The sequence below is a fragment of the Mycteria americana genome, chromosome 19 (assembly GCF_035582795.1).
Source record: "Mycteria americana isolate JAX WOST 10 ecotype Jacksonville Zoo and Gardens chromosome 19, USCA_MyAme_1.0, whole genome shotgun sequence".
In the NCBI taxonomy this organism is placed as follows: Eukaryota; Metazoa; Chordata; class Aves; order Ciconiiformes; family Ciconiidae; genus Mycteria; species Mycteria americana.
Window position 1 is genome coordinate 5290234 of NC_134383.1, and position 16804 is coordinate 5307037.

The following is a 16804-nucleotide window of genomic DNA, read 5'->3' on the forward strand; positions in this document are numbered from 1 at the left end:
GCAGTCTGCAAATACCTGACATCCGCGAGCAGGCAGGAGCAAACCAGCGGCAGTGATGCGCATCCACTGGAAAATCTGACCCTTCTCTTCCCTGTATGCTCCACTGTTTGGCTAGATTTGTCTGCCTCAATGTTTCTCTTTGCTGCCTGAGCAACAAGCAATGATCTTTGTGCAAAAAAACTGGGGCCATGTTTTTAGAGAGCAGAAATCTTTAAGCGCCATATCTCTGTCTGGAAGCTTGCACGGCTGTTTCTCTTAAGCACCATATGGTGAAAAAGGAGGAAGAACGTTAATCTGCAGTGGTACTAGGGCTGAATTCCTACTTTGCTTCGAGGCAGCATGAGTCCTTCAGCAGGGAGACAAACTGTACAGAGCAGTATCATCACTTCAGTTAGCGTGTGTTGAGCCATCTGCATGGTGGCGCTGGGTCTTGCAGGCTGATAGACAATCAAAATAAAACATTTTTATTTCTCTGGTATATCGTTCTACAACTATTGGAGATGCAGTTCTTTGTAAACCATTTTGTACTCGAAGTTAAGAACAGCTGTCTCTTCTCTTTACCTTATTCGACTGTTCTGGCTGTCAGTCTCTCCCCTGCTGTCTTCGGGTCTCCTGCTCAACTCCTGCTTGTTACTTTGAGCATGGCTAAGTGGGTCTGGGCAAGTGCAGATTGCTTCACTGTGGTACATAAACACATGTTGTGAAGATACCACCTTTGATTGCATGGGAGTGCAATCCTACTTGATGACAGTCGATCCCTACTTGATGACAGTTCTCTACCATTTCCTCCCTTCCTTCCTTTCGCATAAACTTCTCATTAACCAAGATAACTTGTTAAGGCACATGCTGCATAAAGTCAGGACACTTGCAGGTCAGTCTTGAGAGATGCAGAGGTCAACTAAGACAGATAGATCAAGTTGGATTTCCACTACAAGCTTCAGTGGTTCCCTTCCAGAACAGGGAAGTAGTTAAAGAGCAAACCCAGTTAGCTGTAGACAGAAGTCGTTTTAGCAGAGTCTCCAACTCCTGGCCTATAAAGCACTTTCTACCTTAATTCCTTGTGAAAGATTCGGGAAAGATGAGCATAAAACAGAGTGTTGAGTAAAGTAAAATCTGAATATTGTGACATTTCTCCTGAGATAAATGACAGGAAAGAGACAGCTGACAACTATGGCCAATTCAGGCAAGCTAAATTCTACCTAGCTTCTTTGTCAAGCGATTCCTCTTTTCTGGCTGCAGGCAGTTCCTTACAGAAGGGCTGTTCAGGTCCTTTGTCAGTCTTCAGGGGCCCTGTATTCTGCTTCAGCTAGGCAAAGCAACTGGTCTGAATATAACGTGTTGTTGTGAAAGATGGCAAAGCTTCAATGGAAGGTGTGGCTTTCCCACCTAGGCAGGACAAGGAGGTGCATGACTGAGGTCCCATATTTAAAAGAATTTCCTCCACATACAAGGAAGGCTGTAAGTCTGGCGTATGAAGCTGATGTGCACAGATGGCTCATCAGACTCAGCACGTAGTTTTGAGGCTGGATGGGAAACACTGAGATCTGCTGGGCTGGAAAAGAGAGATGTATATGTGCTTGCAATTAACTGGATATAGTTACTCTGTGACACTTAAGTGTTCTGCTACAGCATGCCTTGCCCTCTGGCTATGTCACAAGCTGACTGCTAATCTGTGCTTTTTCTTTCAGAGACCATTAATGACTTGACTTTTGGTGCTGGGGTCAGTTACATCAGCTTGACGCACACACCCGGTTCAGCTCCAGGCAAGTTATCTTTGTGCTTCTAACTTGAGCAGGGAAAAAAACCCAAATGATCAAATCTGTGGCATTTTTTAAAATATGAAAATATATGCATTATTTGCAGAGAAGAAAGAGGCTGAGGACGAGCCAAGAGATATTATCTGTTTGACATCACCAGAGAAACCGTAAGTTCAACGCAGGTCTTAAAGAGCAGTCACAGTGAGAAAGACTGGTAAAGTGCTTTAAAATAAATGGTTGTTCTGCTTGCTTCCTTCTAGCCCGTCCCTGCCACGGGAGTGGAAAGTAGAATCCCCAGCAAGGAAAAAAAGCAGCCAGCGTGTCCCTCTGAGACGGTCCCAGCGGAGAACTCCACTGAAACCAGACAACTGATCCTTTCATTGATCTTTTGTACAGAACTATCATGTTGCCTGAAATCTGTCCTTTTCCTCTGTAATTATAAATCATTGTGGGCGCACGTCCTTCCTTCCTTACCTATTCTTACTTGGTTTTTACATGAAACTGTCTAGAATATGGGCATACAAAGCCTGCATTAACGCGTGTATGTATTATAAGCTGCCGCTGTTGACAAAGCTCACTGGAGTGCTAGAAAGCTGCAGTATAAAGGGAGGCTTGCTCTTCACTCACAGGATGTATAATTTGTCCATTTGGAAAAGAGCATAATGTTGCCACAAGCTTAGCAATAAATGCATTTATCACAGCTTGCAGGGAAGTGAGTGGCTCAGTTTATTCACTCGATCCCTCATTGACCCTTGTGGTTATGTACTAGAGTTGCTTTAATTTGAACAAAGGTAAAACAGCTTGTCACTGCCACACCCCTAAATCTGGTAATTGCACGCTACATCACCTCTTATTTGTTGTGCAAACTCCTGTGTGTATGAACAGCCTTAATGTTCTTTTATATGGAATATTTCCATTCTTGAACTATGTTATTTCCAACTATTAAAATTTTATGAAAATAAATGGTTACAGAATTAATTCCACCCACAGCTTCTCTCCTCTTCTTGATCTGACAGAGAAATTATTTTTTTCTATAGATTTCTACAGCCTCAAAGTCTCTTCTGCTACGTCGCTGGTATCTTAGGCACTCAGTTCAATTAATGTTGGACCCAGCAGCTTTTAAATATAGACTCTTATTTGACTGCAAGCAGGATATGAGTAACTCACTAAAATCAAGGTTGGTAAGTCATATGCATAGCTTTGTGCTCTGCGCAGATAACCTGTTTACCGTAAACGCGCCATGTAAATGCTGGAATCTGACCATTCCTGAGCCTCTCTAATGCTGTGTTAACCTAACTGAAGTTTTTCCATTGTTAACTTCTATTACAGAGCTCTTGCCCTAGATTTCATTGAAACTTGAAAATGGAATCTGTTTTATTCATGCTGGTTTGTCTTATTCAGGCATGAACAACAGAAACGGAGTAGGCTGTTCTGTACAAGTGGAAACAAAGAGGCTGAGCGTGCTTTTGCCACAGCCCTTCCAGAGGCACTTACCTCCTGCACTGGAATCCCATAATTTGCCCTCGCTTTCCCTATTCTGTTTTGAAGATCAGAGAAACCTTCAAGTGAGGTTAAACTTTATTCTGAAAAGCAAAGTCGAAACCTGGGAACAGGGGATGTATGAAATGGCTTTGGCTTAAGCGATGGTCAATTATGGCCACATCCATTTATTTTGTACCTTCTCTGCTGCCTTAAAATATTATTTAACCACTTTGAATGGTAAATTGGAATAGTTTATTTCCTAATTTGTGCTTGTCTAGTTTTTGTTCTGTCCTCGAGCAGCACTGAGATGAGCCCTGTGAGCATTAATCTGTCTTCCCTAGAGAAGAACCAGGGATAGACAAATGTCCAAGACCAAACTGATAAACGGCAACGTACCTTGGACTTTCTGTAACCTTCAGCCCAATACAAGTACATGAGTGCTCTGACAGAAGAGCCTTTCCCTTACTTCACTGAATTGAAAACAGAAGCTTCCAATAATATGGCTGTTTAAAAGCAAAAGCAAAACCAAACAACAAACCCTACAAGAATGCTTTATAGCTTGGTATTTATGTAAAACATTCTTGGCAAAGTTAAACATAATACATTAGTACAAACCTGAATATTATTCACAATGATACACTGAATTCCATCAATCAGATCTCATGAGCTGTATCAGGGGGATCACCTCCCTTTCTCTCGTTAGAGATGCCACTGTCACATTTTAGAACTTAAAAATAAGTCTTGATTCTTAGCTTGCTGGCTTTTCACATGAAGGCTGCCTTTGGCTCATGGTGAGACTGTAGATTGTGCTCCCATAGTGCCCAGAGCTACCCTGATTCAAACCTTTTCTTTCTCTCCCTTATTATAGGTATCCTAAAAGCAGCATAGAAAAGGAGTAGTGGATATACAGAAGGTGCAAAGGAATGTTATGCTCACTACTGTCATAATGATTAGAGGCAGCGTGCAGCCAGTGAACAGTACTGTGTGGCTTGGTTGAAGAAGGTAACCATAATGTAGTTGCAAGATAGCAGTGGTAATGTCCGAGTTACGCAGAGAACGTATGGTTATTGCTGCCCCATCCTTATTTTTACTTTCATTAGCAAAAGGAGAAGTGGTAACACTTTGTTTAGGCAAAACAAATGCAGCAATGGCATGTCCAGCGAGGCCCCAGAGAAACAAAGCAGATTAATGCAGAACACTAAAAAATAACAATGACAGTCCAAATCGTCAAGTATCCAAAATACTGTATACAGGAAAAGTTAAGACAACTCAATTCATATTGGAAATACAAGAACACTAAATTATGCTACATTAAAAAAAAATTCTTAAACCACAGCACAGTTCTAGTGTTGCATCCACATCTTGCAGTCTTATATTACCCAATGCTGTTCAACACTACCAACATACATGTTTCTGGGAAACACGTGTTTCCAATTATTTTCTCTAATGGCAAGAGAACTAGATTTGTGTTTTTTTCTTTTTTCTTTTACCATCTAGAGAAAAGTTGCAACTGACACTACAAAAGTGCTTTTTGTATTGAGCTTTTGCTTTCCCAACTTCAGGAACAGTTGCCTTGGCTATGCAGTTTAAACCTGTAAAGTTGCCATAGCTGTCACACTGTGTTAGTGCTTTAGGGAACTTGCAGAGGGGTAGCAGACATTGAAGTCACTCTGTCACCTTGTTGGAACTGAATCCAAAAGCCATCCCTGGATATTTCTTGCAACAACAAAAACAAAGTGTTGGTCACTGGCAAGAAAAGTAAGGGTTTTTTTATATAAAAAAGTTGATAGCTCCTGCCATAAATTTACAAAAACTATCCCTGAGTGACTCTGTTCTGTGTCTGGTAAGACCTCTTGTGACAAGGAAATTGCTGAAGCTAGCTTAAGAGGCAAGAGATGGTGTTCCACCTGCAGTTTTTTATTACGCTTTGCAATAATACTGATATGCTCTGACAGTGCCATACTATAGCAACATTTGAGCTCCTCTCTGTAGCTTAAAAAGTAAAAAAATAGCTACGTTACTTAAACACTGCTGGCATCATGTATTTACACTTTAAATAGAAATGTTACCTTTTCTGAAGTAATCAAAATATATCTTTGCAAAAAATTTAGAATGTGGGATTTTACAAAATAAATGGAGAAGGTAAAAAATCTTGAAGACATCTCAGTACCTTTTATGGGAATCTTAGCCCCTGAAAGTATTTGGCTTTAATTTTCCTGAAAGCGATGTCTTAGCACTAGGTTCTCTGCCTCCACTATAAGCCTCTTTAAAACACCAAAAGACACAAGAGGCAAGCCTGCTTTGTGGAGATTAGAATGAGGGGTTACCTGTGTGCAATGGGTTTTCTATAAAGCAGTGAACAGAAGCAATCCTTCTGGCCTGATGCTACCCATGTTTCATGTTAAATGCAGTAACGAGAATTCAGTAAGTTTACAAAAGGGCTGAGAACATTAGTTGCATTTACTGTATTGGTATCTGTCACTGTAGGCTATTCAGATACCCCGTTCTGCACCTGAGCAGTCCGAGTCAAAAGCGCAAGACAATCACAAATGTGTAAAAGTCACCAGCCAGGCCTGGGCAACAAGCTGCTGAGAGGAAGACTCCCCCTTGCATGGATAAATCTTATTCTTTGAAGTCCGTCTATTGCCGTATGAGCACCTTTTTTGTCTACTAGTAATTTGTACTAGTAATGTCTACTACACGTTTACCTAACGCTGTTCCCCTGGTTGGTTTGCACATTGTGGCTGTGTCCCTGCAGCACAAATAGAAGGCAATTCCACAAACTTCCACAGCCCAGTCTCTTGGGAAGTATTAAAACCCTTCCTTAGTCCAAGGACAGGTTTAGGTGATCCTGTTGGTATCTCCAGAGGCAGGGGAGACGCAAGTTGGGCAGTGAGGAGTTACTTTAAACTTTGGCAAAGAAAAAAAAGATATACAGATAGCTAGCTATCGAGTTCTTGTGTGTTCCAAACTCTTCCGAGCGCGCTTCATTCATCTTTTGCTCTCACTTTGAGTTCCTGGAGGAGGTATTTTCACACTTGCTTTTGCTGGTTTGCAATATTCTTTCGGTGTCTTATATGACAAATGAAGACTTGTGTCTGAAGTCACCCTGCAACAAAACAGTTCTGGATGTAGGAAGGATCTAGTGGCTTTTCCAGGCACCTCTTTGTTCCTGCTGCCCCCAACTGCAACATGCCCGGGAAAGGTAGATCCGATCTGTGTAACTTCTAGCATTCGGTCTAGGTAGCACCCCCTTCCAGCTGGTAAGGAGAGGGAGACACCAGTTGTACTGGCCAGGTGCTCCTTCTCCTTCTGTCCTCCTCACGTACCAAGGCATGGCAGGGGACTTTCTTATTCCCTCTTCAGTATCTCTGCTAATAGGGAGAGGCTTTTTCTGATCTTAAGCTTAGTGATCTATTCAAATCCCAAAATGCAAATTCTCTTGTAAAAACATTGTGGCCTGCCCACTTAATCCAATGAAACTCATCCTAAGGGGGTCAAGCTATAAGATAACTGACACAGAGCAGAGCTGCGTTTGATAGCTGTTGGCATCAGTCACTTAAGGCAACTTAAACTGTTCATCGTTTCTAAGGAAATGACTCAGCCTTCACCCTTCTGTTTTCTATCTGTTCTACAGCCTTGCTCCTGAGTGGTGCCCACTCTAAGAAAGTCTGTAGGCCCTAAAAAAGCTAGTAGTGCTCTGCCCACCCTCTTCCTCTCCTAAACAGAGAGATGTTAAATGCAAATCATTTGTTACCTCATCATCTGTCCGGATATAGTTAACACCATCAGGTTTTGCTGGAGTCTTGTAGCTGAAATAAAGGAAAAGAACTCATTTCTGGGACAAGGAGACTGCAGGATTTTGGAAGGGAGGTTCTGAGAAAGATGAAAAAGAGGAAGAGCAGCCGAATGAAAAGAAAGCAGAGAGAAACCCAGCTCATTGCTCAAATGATAGATCTGTGCTTATTCCATCATTCATCATGACTGGGATTTTTTCTAAATTCCCCTTCAGCACAGGGTAAAAAGATTGCTGTATGTTTCCACAAGGCTAACTCTGCAAAGAGATTAACTAATTCTTTTCTGGGCTCTCCTGCTCTGGTCCCTGTGCACTACCTTTGTGTGCCTCCTGTGTTGTTTTCTGTGGCAATTACAAAGTTCATTTTAAACCTTCACTGCCAGATGCCTTCAGCATTTTCCTTAGTTATAAGGAAGCGCCATTTGGTTGCAATCCCATAGGAATTCAGAATTTATATACGACTGTCAAGTCCAGTGTATGCCAACCCTCAGCTGCATTTAAAAAGGATATTTGGAGCTTTTTCTGAAAACCAAACCAAACAAAAAAAGACGGGACTTCTGCTGAAAAGCAACGTTTAACATGGAACAAATCTGGCTGGTGAGAATCTTGGTTTTACATATATTATCTCTTCTACAGATTCTGTAAGGATATCAAGGCTTGTTTCTGATGCTAATGCTGTTGTTTTTAATGTTTTAATGTGCATTCTAAAATGGTTGGTTTTAATCCCAAATTCAGGTTCTCACAACTAGTGAGATTTCCTGCAGAGAGCCTACTCTTCTGCATATATTTTCGATGCATGTCCTGATGCTTTAAACTAATTGTGCAGTGAGCTCTGTTTGTTAAATTGTAGACCTCGTACACATAACCTACTGGACAAACACCTGTAGGCATTTAATTGTGCTGATCCCCCCTTCCCGTGCAAAGTATGAGGATATTAGAGCACAGCTTTCACTCCTCTGTCTCGTCTTGGTAGCAAGCACAAGAAGCAAGCACAAAATTCTCCCTTAGGCAAATAAACCTTCAGCATGGTGCAGGGTTTACAGTGGGGAATTGGATACTTCAAGAATGGGGTTGGCCTGTAGTCTTTGGTAGGGAACTAGGAAGAAATATGTCCAAGTCAGGCACTGAAATACATTTTAGCCACCAATTTCTGGCGCCCTTCAGACTACTTCATGCTAGCTGTGGGCACAGGGACTTGTATAGGAACACTTTGAATCCCAGCTTACCTTTCCCCGCTCTCTTTGCTATTTGCAAAGTAACCCCTTCTGTAGGCGCAGCAGATACCAAGAGTGATGAGCACCAAAACTGCTAGGACCACCAGGACTCCACCAATTATCCCACCAATATTGAGGTCATCTGGCAAAGAGAGAAGCCATCATCCAGTATTCCCTTAAGGCAGCAGCAATATTCTAGCTTTACATACACTAAAATGACATCTCTCAAATATTTTAAGCAAACGCCAATAATTCATAGGGAACTAGTGAGTCCCTGATTCCAAGACTAAAACTGATCATGAATCTGAACAGTGTCTTAATGTTTCCCTGAATTTTTAGATTTTTTTTTCTTCCTGTGTTTGGGGCTACGAGAAAGCAGGAAAGACTTGATGCTCTAGGATGTCCCCCTTCTTTCCCTATGGTGATGACAATTTACTTATGGTGTTATATTAATCAGCATTGATGAAAAGTATGTAGAGCCACTCACAGACTTCCATCTCCTGCTCCTCACACTTGGCAAAGCCAGCATCGTTTGTTGCTATGCAGGAGTAACGGCCTGTGTCGCCTTTGTGCACGGCATGGAAAACCTGGTGAGGAGAAAAGCAGGGGGGAGCAGGACGTGAGAGACAGAAAGCTCTGTGAGGGTATAAGCATGTATAAGCACCTCTCCATTGCCCAGGCTTCACGGTGGGCTGTGAGACATCGTTCCCTCTTTCTAAAAAGGCATGTGGTATTGGCAGTGATCAAAACCAAACAGCTAGGGTAATATCTTCTTCCATCATTAATCTTCCCTTTCCCAAGTCATCCAGATCCTAGAGCACCTAACCTTCTTCAAATTATACCTTCCTTGAAAGCCATGCAATGACTTTTTTCTTTTACAAGTGACCTTAAAAATAACCTGTCCAGCAGAACAAGTCTTGATTATGACTGTAAGGGCATTACCAGAGTGCCTGTGGTGGGGTTCAAGGTGTAGGAGGAATTCTGGAATTTGGCATTTGATTTCGTGTCTGGTGATAAAGGTTCACTGTTGCGGTACCAGCTGTAAGTGGACTTTGGGTAACCTTCATTCTCGTGGCAGTGAAGAGATGCTGTCTTGCCAACAGGTACAGCTTTAGGCACAGTGCATCTAGGAGTCATAGGTTTCACTGTGGGAAAGACACAAACCATGTGAATGGCGCTGCTGACTAGAACCAAGTAATTTCTGACATACTTTCTAAGATGGCTGTGCTACAAAGCCGTCAAAACTTTCCACCATTTCCAGCTGGTTTTAAACAACAAATTCCGGAGTCTGTTGAGTGCCACTGTTTCAACTCTGGAGAGACTCACAGCCTCTTCTGTTAGCTAGCAGTGCTTGCAGAGGTATCTGGGTTTAAAGTAATACCTTGGACTGTAAGCTGGATATTAATCTCATCTATGGTTTTAGTGTCAGAAGGTGCTGCTACTTCGCAGCGGTATGTGGCAGTGTCCATCCGGGTGGTGTTTTTAATCACCAGTGATGTCCGGCTCAGAATTTCTGCACGAGTCGCAAAGTCTCCTGATACAGATAAAAAAGAGAGAAAAATTTCAGGGTAGTCACACAGACTAACTTTAGGCATCTGAATTAAGTGGTTGATCTTGGACTCTTTCTGGAGTCAAGAGAACCACCTGAAAGGAACTCGAAGCTCTAAAGTTAAGAGCCTTCCTCTCACCAGTAACCACAAAAGAAACCAATGCTGCTAACCATATAAGAGGATGAACTGGAAAGCACTACCCCAAATCTCAAAAACTGTGGCAAAATTGAACTTCCAAGACAGCCTCGGGTCTTGTCTCCTTTGGAAGTTTCATTTGGATGTGGCTGTTGGTCCCATCTAAAGTGTTGGAGTCATAGTCATTCCAGATGGAGTCAATCCCTACTGGCAGTCCTGTGTTTGAGTTTCAGCATTCAGCCAAAGAGTCTGCTTCTAATCACGTGCTCCCAGGATGCTGCACAGCACTGTGCTACCTCAGCAGTAAGCACTGACAGCTCCAGACAGAGATCCCTTCTGAAGTGCAGGTGGAGCCCTCAGATTTCATATAGAAAGACAGGAGGGGTCAGTGTCTGGTCCCGAGAGCTCAGATACCCAGTGACCTCCAGCAAGGACCAAGAGGTGCTGGAGAAGGCAAGCTGTAGCATTTGCTCTTACCCCAGGAGTATCTCCTACATAGGATCTCACCCCAGGTCTTTGTGACTCCCTACTGTGAACTGTCAATAATGAGGGCAGAGAGCAAAGAACATCCTGCTCTCTCTCCATCTTGCACTTCGACTGCTGAACTCTAGTTCCAGACGAAAGCAGCAAGACAGCCAGAGGTCCTGCCTTTTACAGACTTGTTTGTTCTCAGTTGTATTGTTTCTGAGGCTGTTTTGGAAGTCTAAGAACAATGAATCTTCATACCCTGCATTTTATTGTCAAAAAACACGTAAGAGGTTTCGCCATCTCGGATTTTCTTCCACTCGATTCTGGGATCTGGTGTTACAGTGGATTTAATGATGCAGGACAGCTCAACACCTAGCAGGAGAAATAAAGGAAATACAGGTTAATAGGAAGCAGCTGTATTTTTGCTCTGCTTTAAGCAGTCTTGCACAGTGTTTTATTAGGAGATGCTGCCCAAAAAGCAAAGCCTTCTCTTTCATCTGCCTCACAAACAGAAACACTGCTGGGTTCCAGGAGCTATTGGGGAAGATGGATTTTGGCCAGCAAAAATAATAGCCGAACAGATATCAACTATGGAGAGAAATGAACGCACTGTTCTCTACAGGCTCTAACTTATGGCAAACAAGACCTTATGACAGGGTGAGTCCACAGCACTGTCTTGCTGCTAATCAGAGCCTACAATGTGAGTCAGGGATGCAGAGTCTCCCTGGGTGGTGTCTGGTAATGTACTGAGGACCGTGACGCCTGGGGATAAATTCAGCAAACCCACTCCCCTTTGAAGCAGGCATTGTCATCTCCGTCTCCTCTACAGAAGAAGGCATCGCAGCAGGGTTGAGAGGTGGCTTACCCAGTATCGCATTGCACGTCTGTAGTACGGCCAAGATAAAATATAAATTTCCCAACCCCCTTTTCAGTATATTAATTGCAAGGCAACCGCCTTTCCTCCTTTTGGGATCCAGTTCAAAAAAGCACTTAGGCAGACACTTTGCAATGCCAATGGCTTGCAGGGGACTTCACTAAACCATTTCAAGCAAGTGCTTTGCTAAACAGGGAGAGATACAGACGTATTCTTAAGCGCTTTTCTGAATCTCAGGCTCTCGGTTGTCCTGCTTCCCCCAAGGAACCAGATACCATGAGCAACAAGCAAAATTTTTCTCAGTTGTTTGGAGTGATGCAAATCCCAGGCAGAGGGCAGTGCAGCCATCGCGTCAGGCAGCCAACGGGCCCCCGCAGCACTCACTCTGGAATTCCTGCACCACGGGCTTGGTGTTGCTGGATGTCAGTTCCACAGCCAAGAGTCTGCAGCCTGGAAAAACAAACAGAAGGTAATAAGAAATAGCACAGCTCATAAGTCACCCAGCTAGAAACACACTGCCTGCTGAGAAATCTTCTCAGCCAGCTACAAGGACTAACTTCCCCAGATAAAACCTATTCCTGGCTACTAATGCCGGTCCAGCAGGCCTAAGTTTATTTAGGAGTTGTGGTGTAAATACAGGAAAATATAATTGTTACAAGTAGCAATTAAAGAGGAGGATTAACATAACGGCACAAAACCAGTGCCAGCACAAGCCATTTCCTTGTGCCTTATGCTTATTTAGATGGTAAAGGAACTCTTACTCTGACAATGCAAGAGTGAATGTATTATTTTGCAAACTAATTTGATGATCAGGAAAAGACAGGAAGCAGACCAACCTCAAGAGTTCCGGTCAGTTCCTAGAAGATGAAATGTGCCAGGCCTCTAACATACGCTGATTACATCTTCAAGTATTTTAAGACTCAGCATGGTAATGTAAAACGCAAGGTAGTAAATCATGAAAGGACTGCGATTCAGGAGAAAACAGAGGAGTTCAGCTCTTTGGGTAGAGTCCCGGCCAGACTGACACTGGGACAAAAGCTCAGTCATGCAATGCTGCAAGGCATCCTTATACCACAAGCTATTTCCCTTTACTGGCCTTCTTGCTCTGAGCACCGAAATGTTTCCAATTAATACAGTAGTTTTCCATCTTTCGTGTATGATTTTCTTTTGAAAAATCTGCCTTCCGTGTCTTTTCTGCTGTGTATTTCACCGGAGCAGGCACCAACAACGTTCACGTGCTACTGGACAGCCAAACTCACAAACAGCTCTCCTGAGGGAGAAGGAAGCAAGCAGGCAGTTTCCGACACGGCACAGTAGAAAGCAAGCGAATCAGACAGCAGAGGCCAGCCATGCCTTCACCATGGAGGATATTTTGGAACCGGGTGTTCTGGTTGTTGCAAAGCCCATCACCTCTCAGTCAGACTATGGTATTCTGCAAAACACAGGCTGCTCCAAAGCCCTGTCTTACAGACTATAATCGGTGCCAGATAATCAGCTACAGGGGGATGCCATGGCCCCAAATGCAATTTTGCTGTTACAAATCCCATCAGAAGTTTGTTGAAGTCTAGGGGAGGATGCCCACTGACTTCACTGGGCATTCGCTCAAACAGCAAGTTAAAGATGATGGAAACATGACGCGTCAAGTGACATGGGAAGAGATGTATCTAAAGGTTAAGACTGTTTTACTCTGAGTAAAAAAGTCATAACAAACCTGAATAGAAAGCAGAAAAGGCAGCTGAAGGGAGGTGTGGAGAAAGAAAGGATCTTCAGCATCACAACAGACAGCTGGAAATTCCTGTGTGCTGGCCTTCAGGGTGGAAAGCTTTTGGACAGAGAGAATCTGACAACGCAGGGGCAAAATTCCTCTGGTGAAGTGGATCAGACAGCGTAACAGAGCAAGGCAGCAGTCTGAGAAACACCCAAGGGCTGCAAAGGCCCTCCCACTGAAAGCTCAAGGGCCTTGAACACCTAAAATCCCTTCAGCATTTTTGAAATGTTCCCCGCCGATTCTTATCCCTCATTGTTCGTTAAATACTGACGCCTTCCTCGGTGCCTTGGCTCTCTGTGCTTATACCCCAAAGACCACTGGGGAGAGCTGGAGTTTGGCAAGGTTTAGAAGCTGTCTTTGTGTACAAAATAGTTGTTACTCACATAAAAGCCACCGGCTGATGCAAACTAATAGTTGGCCCAGCCAAAACTGCTCTTAGCAGGACACTTCCACCCTTCCCCCTTCTGCACTTGAGACATTCATGCAGCATTTGGGAGAAATCCAATATTGAACTAAGATGACAGTGCTCTGGACTATAATGTAGCTATTTGGGAGAAGTCTTGTGTATCAGAGCTGAAATGAGTAACAGGGCAGTACAGCGAGCACGTTGCTTTCAGCCTGCTTACGCTTTACTTCGGAGAGCCAGGAGAATGCCATTTTCAGAGCTGGTTCTCAGCAGGTTGAAGCAGGTGCTCGGGACTTGGTTTGTTTCAGTCAGGAGGTGGTCTAAGCAACCACGAGTAATTTGTTCAAGTCTGCTGTGAAGCAGAGTCCATCTTCATCAGGCCTGGTGCTTCCAAACCCACCCCTTGAAAAAAGGTAATTATGCCACAAGACGCTGACACGTTCCTTTCCCTCTGTTCGTCCTTTGATCCTCTCAGGTGTTCTGTCTGGGGTTGCGATCCTTGCTTTGCTCCCTCGTGAGCACAAACAGATTTCACTGATCCCAGCGAAACCCCAGAACGTTAGAAGTAGCTAGTCACCAGAAGACAAGAAACAATCCTGGGAAAATCCTTTTGAAATCTTTGGACGTATTTTCAACACCGCTGTAGGGCACTTTGCACCAACAAGGCATTTGATTGCTTCTGCTGTGAGATTCCTGCTGCTGGAACCAAGAGAGCTTTTCTTGAGGGCCCAGGCCTGAGCACTCAGCTTAACTGTGGAGATACTGGTTGGCTTTCTGCTTGGGACAGGTGGCTCTGATAACACGTTTGGCTCAGTTTTCAAAAGGGGGGGAAGTTGCAGTTTCTGCTTTCTTCAGAGACAGCACCCTCCTTCATCGGGGAACTGCATTACAAAGATGCTTCTACAAATGACAGCTTTCTTCTGAGATCTGAAGTAGCAGATGACTATCAAGAGTTGCACTGCACCTGAAGAGCTGAAGAAGACAGCTTGCACAGCATCTATCTGGTCTGTACTATCCTATAAATCTTCCTTTTGGAAATGCTAGAGAAAGATGGGGAGGGAAAGGCACATGGCAAAGGCTCCTTGTTCCTTAAAGGAACCTTGATACACCAGTTAGCTTTTTGTTATACGTTTCTGTTTAGACAAGATCTTTTTTCAGAAAAATTGTGTCCCATCAAGTAGATAGCATGGTAACAGTCCTACTGAAGTACATCTACTGTAGCTACAATATAAGTTCAGTTGAAGGTGGAGATAGTAATACCACAATGTTGTGTTACTCTGAAGGAGTTATGACTCTAGAAGTATTCACTCCAAGATCGTGGGACTCCATCAAACTCCAGCCCCATCTCATTTCTCAGAAATTGTTCACAGCAGGCTTTTTCCCACCCACTAAACACAAGAGATTTAGGTCTATCCCTCAGGCACAAAGCAGGATGACAACGAATTTTAGACAGAAGCCGAGTCCTTGGAGACTGTGCGAGAGGTTCTGACATTATTACGTGTATTGACTGTGGGCAGGGATCAATGTGGCTGCTTAAATCACCGCTAAGACAGATTTATTCTGTGTGTGGCAGAAGAATACTGCAAGTAGCATGTTCTAAATAACAAGAAGGCTATAGCTATGCAGGGATCAAAACAAAACAAAAACCCTGAGAGACCACGCCAGATTGCAATGCAGGAGCAGAACACCGTTACAGCTCTTCTTAGCGTTACTTTGGGGTATCCCTTGTTCACCAGTCTCCATGGGGCTGGAGGAATCTGCACCAAGCCAGTGCTTCCCAGCTGTTAGCACTCTCCTGCTGAAGGAGCCTGGGCATCTGTGCTATGTCACATTTCCCTGCTGTTGGCAAGTCTTGTCTCTTTGGTGACCGCAGTTAGGGGTTGCTTTGTTTTGCGTGTTAAATCATCATTAGTGGTGACTGCCACCTTTTAAAAAGACTATTCCAAAGACGTTCCTTTAGACCTCTTTCAGCCCAGGGCAAATAAGCAGCAAAGGTTTTGTGTTATGTCAATCTCACTTCAAAAGCCTCAGCACCCAGGATTTGGAGAACAGCCGGGCATAGACATGCATTCCTTTCCAGAGCAGCATACATGCCACAACAGACGCACCTACCAGATCTGTATGTGCTACATCTCCGAATACCTACCAGATCTGTATGTACTACAGACTCAGCCAGACATATGGTTGAATCCCAAATGCCATCAGTTCTCCAAAATAGAATCCAGGACAAGGCAGTGAAGTCTATAGCATATTCTTATGGCACTTCTTTCAGCTAAAGAGATCCAGCCCATGCTTGTTACTGTGACTCATGTTATCTGAATCATTTAAAATGCTACACCGAAACTATAGTTTCAGAAAAAAAACCTAGCAGCTTTATAGACAACTAGACTGTGTTAAATCTCCTATCTCTGTACTGGGTTTAAGGTAAAGCCTGACCTTCCATCTCCTTCCATCCCAATATCTTCTCTGTTTAAAAACTCTAGGCAGAAATTTGAAGAGGACGTGAAGTATTCCTAAAGTATTATTGGCAAGGTAAAAGGGATGACCAGGAAACAGTTCAATTAAGCTGCTGCCAACAGCCTATGCTGCAGTATTGTTCAATGCTTCTTTGCCGATATTGCAGTTACCTGATACGGTAATTTTAGTTAATGCGCTGTCAGGCACAAGCAGTACAAAAACATGCAGCTGCATTTAAACACCTGCCCACTAAAGCAACAAAAATATGCCTTGCTTGAGGTGTCCATCATCGCTAAGCCGTTCCTTGATTTGCAATTCAAAATGGATCTAAGCCATGTGGGAATGCTGCTATGAACCACATGCCTTGTTAAGCATCTTTGCTTTCTGGGTGGTTACCCTGTGTAGCAGGAGTGCTACTGAGTGAGCGTGAGTGATATCTTGTTAGGTGTTAGAAACATGTTAGCCGAACCCGCTGCATGTCAGCACATTTATGACTGCCAGTTTGGAGATGCCCCCTAGAGCATCCATCCTCAATGCCGTGAGCTGCAGTGAAAGAAACGGTGACAAGGACGACAGAGCAGAGATGATCAGAGCAGCAGGCAGGAGACAAGCATTGTTGTTAAGGGCAGCCCAGCTGACCCCAGGACTGTCCCTGCCTTAGAAGTGTTGTGTGTATGCGGTAGGGAGGAAGCTAACTGTTAAATGTGTGAGAAACCTCCAGAGGAAGAGCAGAGGAAGCCACACAGTGCTGGACTGAGCAAGACAAGGAAGAGGGAGGCCAGGTCTCTGCCCTCAGCTTATTTTGAGGAAATCGTGATAAGCCCTAACTTTCAGAAACATCCGACCATCTGCACCTTGAAATATCCATCCCTTTGTCTCTCAGTGCTTCAGGCTCTT

General features: G+C 43.7%; 2 protein-coding genes across 3 annotated transcripts in view; one reads left to right on the forward strand and one right to left on the reverse strand.

Moving 5' to 3' along the window:
• The window catches only part of NCAPD3 (non-SMC condensin II complex subunit D3), a 29726-nt gene extending 27011 nt beyond the window's left edge, over positions 1 to 2715 (forward strand). The window contains exons 33-35 of the mRNA XM_075521071.1: positions 1689 to 1763; positions 1864 to 1924; positions 2018 to 2715. Of these exons, the coding sequence (XP_075377186.1) occupies positions 1689 to 1763; positions 1864 to 1924; positions 2018 to 2129 (248 nt within the window). The 3' untranslated portion in view covers positions 2130 to 2715. The remainder of the gene's footprint in view (positions 1 to 1688; positions 1764 to 1863; positions 1925 to 2017) is intronic.
• A 1062-nt stretch (positions 2716 to 3777) lies between these two features.
• JAM3 (junctional adhesion molecule 3) overlaps positions 3778 to 16804 on the reverse strand; it is a 32847-nt gene continuing 19820 nt past the window's right edge. The window contains exons 2-9 of one of the 2 annotated variants that reach the window (XM_075521075.1): positions 11661 to 11745; positions 10661 to 10774; positions 9631 to 9783; positions 9192 to 9394; positions 8737 to 8836; positions 8262 to 8391; positions 6997 to 7051; positions 3778 to 6348 (exon numbers count right to left, since the gene is read on the reverse strand). In XM_075521075.1, the coding sequence (XP_075377190.1) occupies positions 6313 to 6348; positions 6997 to 7051; positions 8262 to 8391; positions 8737 to 8836; positions 9192 to 9394; positions 9631 to 9783; positions 10661 to 10774; positions 11661 to 11745 (876 nt within the window). In that variant the 3' untranslated portion in view covers positions 3778 to 6312. The remainder of the gene's footprint in view (positions 6349 to 6996; positions 7052 to 8261; positions 8392 to 8736; positions 8837 to 9191; positions 9395 to 9630; positions 9784 to 10660; positions 10775 to 11660; positions 11746 to 16804) is intronic. The other variant, XM_075521076.1, reaches the window with a different exon arrangement.